This window comes from Dendropsophus ebraccatus, chromosome 3 (assembly GCF_027789765.1).
Source record: "Dendropsophus ebraccatus isolate aDenEbr1 chromosome 3, aDenEbr1.pat, whole genome shotgun sequence".
NCBI lineage: Eukaryota > Metazoa > Chordata > Amphibia > Anura > Hylidae > Dendropsophus > Dendropsophus ebraccatus.
In genome coordinates this window covers 182817284-182829847 of record NC_091456.1, presented here as the reverse complement: position 1 = coordinate 182829847, position 12564 = coordinate 182817284, and the positions used below count along the sequence as shown (strand labels likewise).

The 12564-nt window shown below is 42.0% G+C and overlaps 1 protein-coding gene across 12 annotated transcripts in view; it reads right to left on the bottom strand.

Moving 5' to 3' along the window:
• Positions 1 to 12564, bottom strand: part of CELF4 (CUGBP Elav-like family member 4) — a 911277-nt gene that overhangs the window by 126201 nt on the left and 772512 nt on the right. For 8 of the 12 annotated variants that reach the window (XM_069963253.1, XM_069963252.1, XM_069963255.1 and 5 more), the window contains 2 exons: positions 10119 to 10247; positions 1097 to 1176 (listed from right to left, as the gene is read on the bottom strand). In XM_069963253.1, the coding sequence (XP_069819354.1) occupies positions 1097 to 1176; positions 10119 to 10247 (209 nt within the window). The remainder of the gene's footprint in view (positions 1 to 1096; positions 1177 to 10118; positions 10248 to 12564) is intronic. The other 4 variants (XM_069963256.1, XM_069963257.1, XM_069963259.1 and 1 more) reach the window with 1 other exon arrangement.

The following is a 12564-nucleotide window of genomic DNA, read 5'->3' as shown; positions in this document are numbered from 1 at the left end:
CCAGCACCATGGATAGTGCATAATACACAGAGGATCCAGCACCATGGATAGTGCATAATACACAGAGGATCCAGCACCATGGATAGTGCGTAATACACAGAGGATCCAGCACCATGTATAGTGCATAATACAAAGAGGATCCAGCACCATGGACAGGGCAGTATATGAAGAGGATCCAGCACCATGTATAGTGCATAATACACAGAAGATCCAGCACCATGTATAGTGCATAATACACAGAGGATCCAGCACCATGGATAGTGCGTAATACACAGAGGATCCAGCACCATGTATAGTGCATAATACACAGAGGATCCAGCACCATGGATAGTGCGTAATACACAGAGGATCCAGCACCATGTATAGTGCATAATACAAAGAGGATCCAGCACCATGGACAGGGCAGTATATGAAGAGGATCCAGCACCATGTATAGTGCATAATACACAGAAGATCCAGCACCATGTATAGTGCATAATACACAGAGGATCCAGCACCATGGATAGTGCGTAATACACAGAGGATCCAGCACCATGTATAGTGCATAATACACAGAGGATCCAGCACCATGGATAGTGCGTAATACACAGAGGATCCAGCACCATGGATAGTGCATAATACACAGAGGATCCAGCACCATGTATAGTGCATAATACACAGAGGATCCAGCACCATGGATAGTGCGTAATACACAGAGGATCCAGCACCATGGATAGTGCATAATACACAGAGGATCCAGCACTATGGATAGTGCATAATACACAGAGGATCCAGCACCATGGATAGTGCATAATACACAGAGGATCCAGCACCATGTATAGTGCATAATACACAGAGGATCCAGCACCATGTATAGTGCATAATACAAAGAGGATACAGCACCATATACTGTATATTGCAGTATACACAGAGGATCCAGCACCATGGACAGGGCAGTATACAAAGAGGAGCCAGCACCATGGACAGGGCACCTGCAGTAGTCACATTATGTATCATTCAGTATATATGTTGTGTACATAGTAGAGAAAGCCACTGATCATCCTGCACAGAATATCAGCGCCGCACCACTAGGGGTCACCTAGAAGCAGCTACTCACCGGCATTGTCTGGCTTCCGTGAAGGGCGTTAATGGCTGCCTGTGCTTCCGCATGTGATGAATATTTCACAAATGCACATCCTGTAATAAAGAGAAGGGAAATATGGGTTCAGATGGTTGTCAGTAGCTAACACCTACTGTAATATTAAAGCAGAAACAGAGAAAAAAAATCAACTGGTGTCAGAAAGTTATATAGATTTGTAAATTACTCCTATTTAAAAATCTTCCAGTACTTATCAGCTGCTGTGTGTCATGCAGGAAGTGGTGTATTCTTTCCAGTCTGACAGGAACTGTCCAGAGCAGGAGAGGTTTTCTATGGGAATTCGCTGCTACTGATCTGGACAGTTCATACATCCAGTCCGGCACAACCACACACTACCCAACACACAGCTCCCATATTCAGGAGGCCATCTTCTTGGTTCTGAGGGTGAAATCTTTATTATTAATATTTATATACTGGACTTCCATCTTTCTTTATGGCTCCTCATTTGCATGCTGTGATTTAGAGAAGGAGATATGGATATAGCAATTACAACCTATTGATCGGCAGACACCGTGACCTTTCCAAGAATCAGTAAATATCTGTCTAGGAAACTACATTCCCAGTAATTAAAATGATTAAAAAGAGATGGTGAAAGGTTTATTTAGAGGAAGCTGCAGCCGAGATCATGGAGGGATCAATAATGCTGGGACAGGAAGTGCCCCCCATTACACAGCCGCCGGTATCAGAGGAGGAGATGCCCTTTCAGCACAACATTGGAATTGATCATATTTCCCAAATGCTTCTATGTCATATTTCTGTCCAGATTCCACATTACTCTCAGTCTCTCTTTATTGTCATGGTATTGTATGTTGTAATCTATCTATCTATCTATCTATCTATCTATCTATCTATCTATCTATCTATCTCCTATCTGTTATCTATCTATCTATCTATCTATCTATCTATCTATCTATCTATCTATCTATCTATTATCTATCTCCTATCTATCTATCTATCTATCTATCTATCTATCTATCTATCTATCTATCTATCTCCTATCTGTTATCTATCTATCTCCTATCTATCTATCTATCTATCTATGTCCTATCTATCTATCTATTATCTATCTCCTATCTATCTATCTATCTATCTATCTATCTATCTATCTCCTATCTGTTATCTATCTATCTCCTATCTATCTATCTACCTTTCTTATATATATATATATATATATATATATATATATATATATATATATATATAATCTGTCCCAAGTGAAAACAGCGGGGCTCCCGTGTAGACGCACAGTCCTCCACTAGGTTTAGCTCGTACCCAGTACTTCATCCACAAAGAAAATAGCAATTGAAGACAGCGTCTCTTAAGGTATCAAAAAGGTTTCTTCTCTTATTTTGCCATATGCGTACAAAAAAATTAGACAATGTTTCGGCCCTTTAAAACATACTGAGCCTGAGCCATACTTGAGAAAGGCTCAGTATGTTTTAAAGGGCCGAAACGTTGTCTAATTTTTTTGTACGCATATGGCAAAATAAGAGAAGAAACCTTTTTGATACCTTAAGAGACGCTGTCTTCAATTGCTATTTTCTTTGTATATATATATATATATATATATATATATATATATATATATCATTATCTATCTATTTATCTATCTATCTATATATCTATCATTATCTATCTATCTATCTCCTATCTATCTATCTATCTATCTATCTATCTATCTATCTATCAAATCAAAAAAGCTTTATTGGCAGGTCCAAGTTACACATTAGCATTGCCAAAGCATGTGGAGAATAGGGGGTTGAGGAAATGGGATTCACCCGGGGTCGGTGTACAGGGGTTCATGATGCATCATGGTCGGGGGGGGGGGGGGGGGGGGCACATTCAGGGTCGGGGTATCGGAGTCCATGACCTATCGGGGTTGGGGTATTGGAGTCTATGACGTATCACGCTCCTCTCAGTCTATAGCAGGCAGTGACGTATTGTGCCGCTATAGCCGCTGTGGTTTCTTCTTCCCCCAGCAGGATGGGCAATCTCTCTTCCTCCTCCATGGTGGAGAAGCCTGGGAGGAGATTGGAGAGTCTACTATAGTGAGTGTCCCTCACTGCTGAGTATTTGGGGCAGTGTAGCAGGAAGTGGGCCTCATCCTCCACGGCCTCCTGGTCGCACTGCTGGCACAGTCGGCTCTCCCTGGGGACGTTGTGGGCGCTCAGCCTGTAGCGGCTCAGGGTCTTCCGGTCTCTGGGGTTGGGAAGCTTCTCCAGATATGGGGCCAGTCTATACTCCCTCTGCAGGCTCTGGTACACAGCCAGCTTCTGGGATGCTCTGACCTCCTCCCTCCATTCTTGGACGTATTCTTCTTGTCTCCTGGTTATTGTTTTCCTGATCCCGGCTTTTGTGAGCTGGTATGGGGGGATTGTCTGATTTGGCTGGGTTCCAGAAGGTATGTTTTGGGGCTCTGCTTTGCCTGGGGCCCCTTGGTGTAGCAAGGCTTTATGGTGATATGAACCTTCACTACTACCATGTAGGTGGCCCCAAAATGACTGCGCCCTCTTCTGGATAGTTAGGTGTAGGGGAAATCTGCCCAGCTCTGCTCTACAGGCACAGTTGGAGGTGCTCCGATGGACCTGGAGGAGATGCTTACAGAACTCCAGATGGAAGATTTCCGTTGGGCTGGAATCCCATTTTGACCAGTCGGGGTATGTGTGAGGACCCCAGACCTCGCTGCTGTACAGGAGAATTGGTGCAATAATGGAGTCAAAGATTTTAAGACAAACCCTGACAGGTGGCTTAAGGTGGTAGAATTGTCTTCTGATGGTGTAGAAGGTTTTGCAGGGTTTGTCTATCTATCTATCTCCTATCTATCTATCTATCTATTATCTATCTATCTCCTATCTATCTATCTCCTATCTATCTATCTATCTATCTATCTATCTATCTATCTATCTATCTATCTATCTATCTATCCATCTATTATCTATCTCCTATCTATCTATCTATCTATCTATCTATCTCCTATCTATCCATCTATTATCTATCCATCTATTATCTATCTATCTATCTCCTATCTATCTATCTCCTATCTATCTATCTATCTATCTCCTATCTATCTATCTATCTATCTATCTATCTCTTATCTATCTATCTATCTATCTAGCTATCTAGCTATCTCCTATCTATCTATCTATCTATCTATCTATCATATATCTATCTATCTATCTATCTATCTATCTATCTATCTATCTATCTCCTATCTATCTCCTATCTATCTAGCTATCTCCTATCTATCTAGCTATCTCCTATCTATCTATCTATCTATCTATCTATCTATCTATCTATCTATCTATTTATCTATCTATCTTCTAAAGGCCTTCAGTCATTAAGATTTCCTACTGCGCCCCATATGGATATTAATGGACTGTGCACCCTCCACATAGATTATTCTAATAAATGGCACAGAGTCCTCAGCCAGAAATTGTAGATGGAAACTTACATACTGCATTGTGTATATTTTCTACCTGTATAATTGTTGTGAGAACTTCTTCCAAGCCATCATAAACAGTGTTCAGCCCTCTCTAGATAGGCGCGGCTATAACTGTATAATCCATGTTACCTGTCTATTTAAAGGAGTATTCTGAGAATGGAATCAATAGGATCAATATATGATCAGTGTGAGTGAGACTCCTGGCACCCAAGCTAATAAGCTGAATGAAAGCAACAATGGGCCCCAGGTAGTGCTGAGTCTCCCCAATCCTTAAAGGGGTTCTCCAGCAAATATCTTTAAAATCAACTGGTTTCAGAAATGTATATTGATTTGTAATTTACTTCCAGTACTTATCAACTGCTCTATGTCCCTGCAGGAAGTGGTGTATTCTTTCCAGTATGACACAGTGCTCTCTGCTGCCACCTCCGTTCATGTCAGGAACTGTCCAGATCGACAGAGGTGGCAGCAGAGATCACTGTGTCAGTTTGGAAAGAACACACCACTTCCTGCAGGACATACAGCAGCTGATAAGTACTGAACGATTTTTAAATGGAAGTACAAATCTATATAACCTTCTGAAACCAGTTGAAAGAAAACAATTTTGCGTCAGAATACTTCCTTAAAATGTAGGAACAGCGCCATAAATGTAGTTGTGGCTGTGCTTGGTATTGCTGCTGAAGTAAATGAGACTTTAGTACCATGCACAGCCACAACTGAGTGTATGGTCCTGAGAGACACCGACTGAGATGGTCGGAGGATTTGGGAGTCAGACCCCCACTGATCAGATATTTTGACTATACCAAGAAGTGATTGGTAACAGTACAGTCTCTATACTATAATAAGATTTCACCAGTGCATATAAGTGGGATCTGCCTATTGTGCTGTAAGGGTGCCGAACTGGTAGAGAGGGTCACTAAAGTCAATGGGGGAGATATATCAAACATGGTGTAAAGTGAGACTGGCTCAGTTGCCCCTAGCAACCAATCAGATTCCACCTTTCATTTTCCAAAGAGTCTGTGAGGAATGAAAGGTGGAATCTGATTGGTTGCTAGGGGCAACTGAGCCAGTTTCACTTTACACCATGTCTGATAAATCTCCCCCTATGTGCACATCCGGATAATGGAGAATTACAGCTCCCATTTATAGACTGGGGACAGATGTAAGCGGGATGCATGGGCAGCAATGGGAGCTAGAGATCTTGTTCTATTATTATAAGCAGTCACTAATGAGGTTGGAGGACGTGCGTCATCCGGATACACTGTACACTTATATGGGGATTATCTGACCTGACAACTGAACACAAGGGCTACAATGAGAGTCCATTCATTTACTGTCCATACAAATATAATCCATGTAAACAGTGTGGAAGGAAGACTTAGGTCCATGTTGTCCTGATCCTGAGTCACATCCTACAGATCTTTTATTTGAAAAACATTACAACAATAATAAATAATAACAATGAGAACAAAAGTATAAATAATATATAACTGCACAATAGATACAAGTCCCAGAGTCCATAAATGTATTCGCTGGTCCAGCCTTAAGGTCCTATTCCACAGAACGAGTATAGGCCATATTCGGCCGATAATCGTCCGGTGGGATAGGAGGCAACAATCAGCCGACATCGTTCATGATCGTTGAAGTCATTTGTCTTTCAACATGTTGAAAGACAAATGACTTATATAGCAACAATCTGCTGCCGTCCCTCTGTGCAACAGGAGTGGCAGAAACAGACCACCGCTATATCCTATGGGCTGCCCAGACAATCAGCGATCACCCGGGCAGCTCCCCACAGCTCCCCCCGAACCTCCCCGGACTCACCTGCTCGCTGCAGCCGCGTGTAATAGCTGTGGCAGCGAGCAAGGAACGAGAAGCACACAAGCGCTAACAGAGCTTGTTTGCTCCTCAGAGTCGGGCCGTGTAATAGGGCCTATTCTGCTGGTGGGGTCACTGTGTACATACATAACATTACTGATTATATCCTGTATTATACTCCAGAGCTGCACTCACTATTCTGCTGGTGGGGATCACTGTGTACATTACATTACTTATCCTGTAATATACTCCAGAGCTGCACTCACTATTCTGCTGGTGGGGTCACTGTGTACATACATTACATTACTGATCCTGTACCGATCCTGAGTTACATCCTGCATTATACTCCAGAGCTGCACTCACTATTCTGCTGGTGAGGTTACTGTATACATACATTACATTACTGTTCCTGAGTTACATCCTGTATTATACTGCAGAGCTGCACTCACTATTCTGCTGGTGGGGTTACTATGTACATACATTACATTACTGATTCTGAGTTACATCCTGTATTATACTCCAGAGCTGCACTCACTATTCTGCTGCTGGGGTCACTGTGTACATACATTACATTACTTATCCTGTAATATTCTCCAGAGCTGCACTCACTATTCTGCTGGAGGGGTCATACTTATATTACATGTATTTTATGTTTTTGATTATATAGTTTTTAAGCTTCACTTACGTTGACCCCCCCCCCCCCCCTTTATATTCCTCTTAGCTATCTTGTCTCCTTTAGGCGAGATAATGCTATGTGGATGGTGTGTTCCTCATCTAGACTCTCTCCTGTTTGTCACCCACCTGAACATCTTGTTATAATTAGCGCTTACTATGGTGGATTGTCAGTCTCTCCATATTATATCCTATGTGTGATTCATGCTTCACTAAGCCCAGCAGCAGCAGCCAGGACCAAAATAGTTATGGTATTAATATCCAGGACTAGAAAGAAGAAGAATCTTATCATAACATAAACCTATCTGGAGTCCCTCTTAAAGGACCCCCACTAGTCACAGCAGAGCTCCTCCAATAGGGATCACAGCAGAGCTCCTCCAATAGGGATCACAGCAGAGCTCCTCCAATAGGGATCACAGCAGAGCTCCTCCAATAGGGATCACAGCAGAGCTCCTCCAATAGGGATCACAGCAGAGCTCCTCCAATAGGGATCACAGCAGAGCTCATCCAATAGGGATCACAGCAGAGCTACTCCAATAGGGATCACAGCAGAGCTCCTTTAATAGGGATCACAGCAGAGCTCCTCCAATAGGGATCACAGCAGAGCTCCTCCAATAGGGATCACAGCAGAGCACCTCCAATAGGGATCACAGCAGAGCTCCTCCAATAGGGATCACAGCAGAGCACCTCCAATTGGGATCACAGCAGAGCTCCTCCAATAGGGATCACAGCAGAGCAGAAGGATGGAAACATCCCTTACATCTAGCCTGCTGATATGTCCCTATACCACACAGGGAGAGGAGGATGAAGGTAAGTTTCTCATCTTCCCCCTCTTCGCCATCTTCATGTAGTTTGTAGTTTAATCCATATGCTAATGAGGCAGTTTGGTGCACTGGGGGCGGGACTGCCGCCCCTTCTAATAAATATTCATCCGACTCTCTGCAGTGACATCACTGTAGAGCGCAGCCCTAATATTTATTCAAAGGGGAACTCCGACAGAAAATGTTTTCTTTCAAATCAACTGATGTCAAAGAGTTAAACAGATTTTAAAAATTTTAAAAATTTCCAGTCTTCCAGTACTTACCAGCTGCGGTATGTACTGCAGGAAGTGGTATATTCTTTCCAGTCTGACACAGTGCTCTCTGCTGCCACCTCTGTATATGTCAGGAACAAATCGCCAGAGAAAACCTCTCCTGGTTTGGACAGTTCCTGACATGGACAGAGGTGGCAGCAGAGAGCACTGTGTCAGACTGGAAAGAATACATCAGCTGCTGTATGTCCTGCAGGAAGTGGTTTATTCTTTCCAGTCTGACACAGTGCTCTCTGCTGCCACCTCTGTCCATGTCAGGAAGTGTCCAGAGCAGTAGCAAATCCCCATAGAAAACCTCTCCTGCTCTGGGCAGTTCCTGACATGGACAGAGGTGGCAGCAGAGAGCACTGTGTCAGACTGGAAAGAATACACCACTTCCTACAGGACATACAAATAGATGTAATTTACAAGTCTAACTGACACCTTATATATGGAGTTTCCCTTTAAAAGGAACAGGCATGCTAGAGCAGATTGATGCACTGAGGGTGCTAGTCCCCCCCCCCCTTTCAGTACCAAACCACCTCGTTAGCATATGGATTATACTACATTGTACATATAAATGATGCTGAGGATGAAGGCAAGAAAATTTATCCTCAGTGCCTTATGCACTATAGGGAGTTGTCCACAGATTAGATACTTCTAACCTGCTAATAGTTTCCCTTTAAAGGAGAAGTCCGGGGAATATTTTTATTTAAGTATTGTATTGCCCCCCAGAAGTTATATAAGTCACCAATATACACTTATTACTGGAAATGTTCATAAAGAGCTTTTTTCCCTGAACTTACTACTGCATCAAGGCTTCACTTCCTGGATAACATAGTGATGTCACTTCCTGGATAACATGGTGATGTCACTTCCTGGATAAAATGGTGATGTCACTTCCTGGATAACATAGTGATGTCACTTCCTGGATAAAATTGTGATGTCACTTCCTGGATAAAATTGTGATGTCAATTCCTGGATAAAATGGTGATGTCACGACCCGACTCCCACAGCTGTGCCCGCTGTGGCTGCTGGAGAGGATGATGGAAGGGGGACACTAAGGGACACAGGGCGCTAAGGGGCACTGAGCATCCCCCTGCCATCATCCTCTCCAGCAGCCACAGCCCGCACAGCTCTGGGAGTTTGGGCGTGACATCACCATGTTATCCAGGAAGTGACATCACCATGTTATCCAGGAAGTGACATCACCATGTTATCCAGGAAGTGACATCACCATGTTATCCAGGAAGTGACATCACCATGTTTATCCAGGAAGTGACATCACCATGTTATCCAGGAAGTGACATCACCATGTTATCCAGGAAGTGACATCACCATTTTATCCAGGAAGTGACATCACCATGTTATGGAGAAAGTAAAGCCTTGATGCATTAGTAAGTGCAGGGAAAAAGCACTTTATAAGCATTTTCTGTAAAAATTGTATATTGGGGATTTGCATAACTTTTGGGGGGCAATATAATACTTTAGTAAAAATTTTTGCCGGACCTCTCCTTTAAGGGCATCCTTAAAAACTATAAAACACTATGATGAATTTAGTTCTTTGAGGACGGCCTCTTGAAATAGAAGGCTGCAGAATGAAGGAAAAGTGACCAACCAGTGTATGAAAGCCAAGAGGGTGCGACTTAATGAAGCAGAAGGCGGACACCCTAAGAATTTAAAGGTTTAACACTTTTTTGTTTTTTGTTTGTTTTTGTTTACTATTTACAGGTGTTTTCCTCAAGAAAAAAAAATCACAAAAAAAGAAAAGAAAAACCAAGGATTGAAAAGGTTTGTCTAAACCTTTGGAATGAATAGTATAATAGAGAGGTAAGCTATGCTGTAAGCCACCTGCACATTCAAAGTAGCAGCTACCCTTATAGTGAGGACACACAGAGATAAACTGACACAGATTTATCTATACAACATGTATAACAGGTAATAACTATATATAATACCGTATATATAATAACTGGGGTTACCTTTGCTGTTTCCGTCTGGTCCTCGGAGGATTGTACATTCTTCAATGTTCCCAAAGGCTTCAAATAGTCGGCGGACGTCATCTTCTGACTGCTGCTTATTCAGCATACCCACAAAGAGTTTTCTGTCTTCTGGAACAAAATTAAGAGATGCTTACCATATTTTATAAGAACGTGTGATAGAACAACATGCACTGAGAAGAGATAGATAGATAGATAGACAGATAGGAGATAGATAGATAGGAGATAGATAGATAGATAGATAGATAGATAGATAGATAGATAGATAGAAGATATATAGATAGATAGATAGATAGATAGATAGATAGATAGGAGATAGATAGATAGACAGATAGATAGATAGGAGATAGATAGATAGGAGATAGATAGATAGATAGATAGATAGATAGACAGATAGATAGATAGGAGATAGATAGATAGATAGATAGATAGATAGACAGATAGATAGATAGGAGATAGATAGATAGGAGATAGATAGATAGATAGGAGATAGATAGATAGATAGGAGATAGATAGATAGACAGATAGATAGATAGGAGATATATAGATAGATAGATAGATAGGTAGGAGATAGATAGATAGATAGGAGATAGATAGATAGATAGATAGTTAGTTTGTATCTTGGAGCAGCACGACTGTTGTCAATTAGGGTGGGTGCCAGCAGGTATAGTCCTGACGATACTTTGCTATCTAGATTTAGAAATCGCCCACAGCATACCGGTTTTAGCAAAAAAACAAGTGAATTTATTCCATGGTGAAACAGCACAACACAATGTTAGATAGCGACGTTTCAACGACCTCCGTCGTCTTTTTCAAGCGCTTTTCAAGAGATAGATAGATAGATAGATAGATAGGAGATAGATAGATAGATAGATAGATAGATAGATAGATAGATTAGAGATACATACAGTAGATACATACATAATAAATGTCATGCAGGTTGTGCAGCTGATCAATAGAAAATATTACTAGATAGAGCTTCATATATATAATATGTGGCTCCAGTGCAAAATTTTTGTGATTTTTTTTTTTGAGAAGGGAAGGGGGGGAGGACTGAGGTTTCCTCTGTTCCAGTGATAAAGCCGGTGGTCACATGGAACAAAAACATCTTCGGATTGGCTATATAACTATCGAAATGTTTTCCCTTCTCTTAATAAATAGGGCACCTCCTGCATCATTGCACTCTACCTACCACTTGTAGTTACCCTCCACCCCCCCCCCCCCCCAAATAAAGTGTGCACTCTGCCAATGAGCATGGGAACTTCAGTGACCAATGCATTCCTCCAGACTGTGCATGGTTCTTTATACATGGACATTATACCTGCCATATCCCATCTATTTTGCAGGCTGCATATTATAAAAGTGTATGACACCAGTACACGTCCTATCTCGTACACGGCATCCCATGGTGTCTCTAGTGGAGGATAAAGTTTCCTACGCTCAGTTTTCGATGAATCTTTGTTTTATTCTCCAACTATCTGTAACACAATACAGATGCTCAGCCTCGTGAGATCCATGCCATAGCAAACAGCCTTCTGTCTAAACTAAATGGCAGTGTCACCGATAGAACAGCTCCGGTGTCTCCATTATTTTCTGTTACCGAGCCGTATTTACCATCTAGGTGCCAACACTGACGGAAATACTTGAGTATAGATGTCGACCTCCATTGTCGTATAAGTGACAAATACGCGATATTTTCTGTAACTCTTCAGCTCTTGCAACTTATAAATCTCTAGTTTGAACATAAGAAGAAGCCAAATTCAATGGGCCATATTGCATTCAGGGTAATAACTGGAAGTTCCTAGGGCCCATGGCAAAATATATCCTATTTCCGTTCACCAATTACGTGCTATCCATTGACTTCCGTCCACCAATATGGCAAAGATGGGTCTTGTGTGATCCTTGAAAGAGTGTGGACTTCTATAGGGAATTCCCTGGTCGCTCTTCCCAATGTGTATACTACTAGAGATGATCGAACATCGGAAAATCTTAGGTTTTATAGAACTCGAACCTTGTCGAACCTTCCACATTTGATTCCTGATGCCTTGATGTCCATGGGGGAGGAGGAAACAGCCCGGGTACCGCCTGGAATTCTGGGATTCAGCCTAAGATTTTCTGATGTTCGATCATCTCTAGATACTACTAGTAACATCTTCAGGGTTCTAGAGAGTTGGAAATCTGAGAGATTGGGTGATTGTGGTCCTCTAGGTCCCTATATTCAAGAATAGTCTCTAATTGTCATCAAATTGAGCTATGAAGGTTGAAACTGCAATTCATAGTCAAGACAGGGTACGGTAAGTGTCAGGCAGAGTTTTTGTAAAATAGTATTAAGGTGGCAGGTCAGGACTGGCAGCGTGTAATGCTGTAGGTAGGGACAGGTACAATTCGTATGGTATGGAATTCATGGTGAGGGTCAGGACAGACGTGG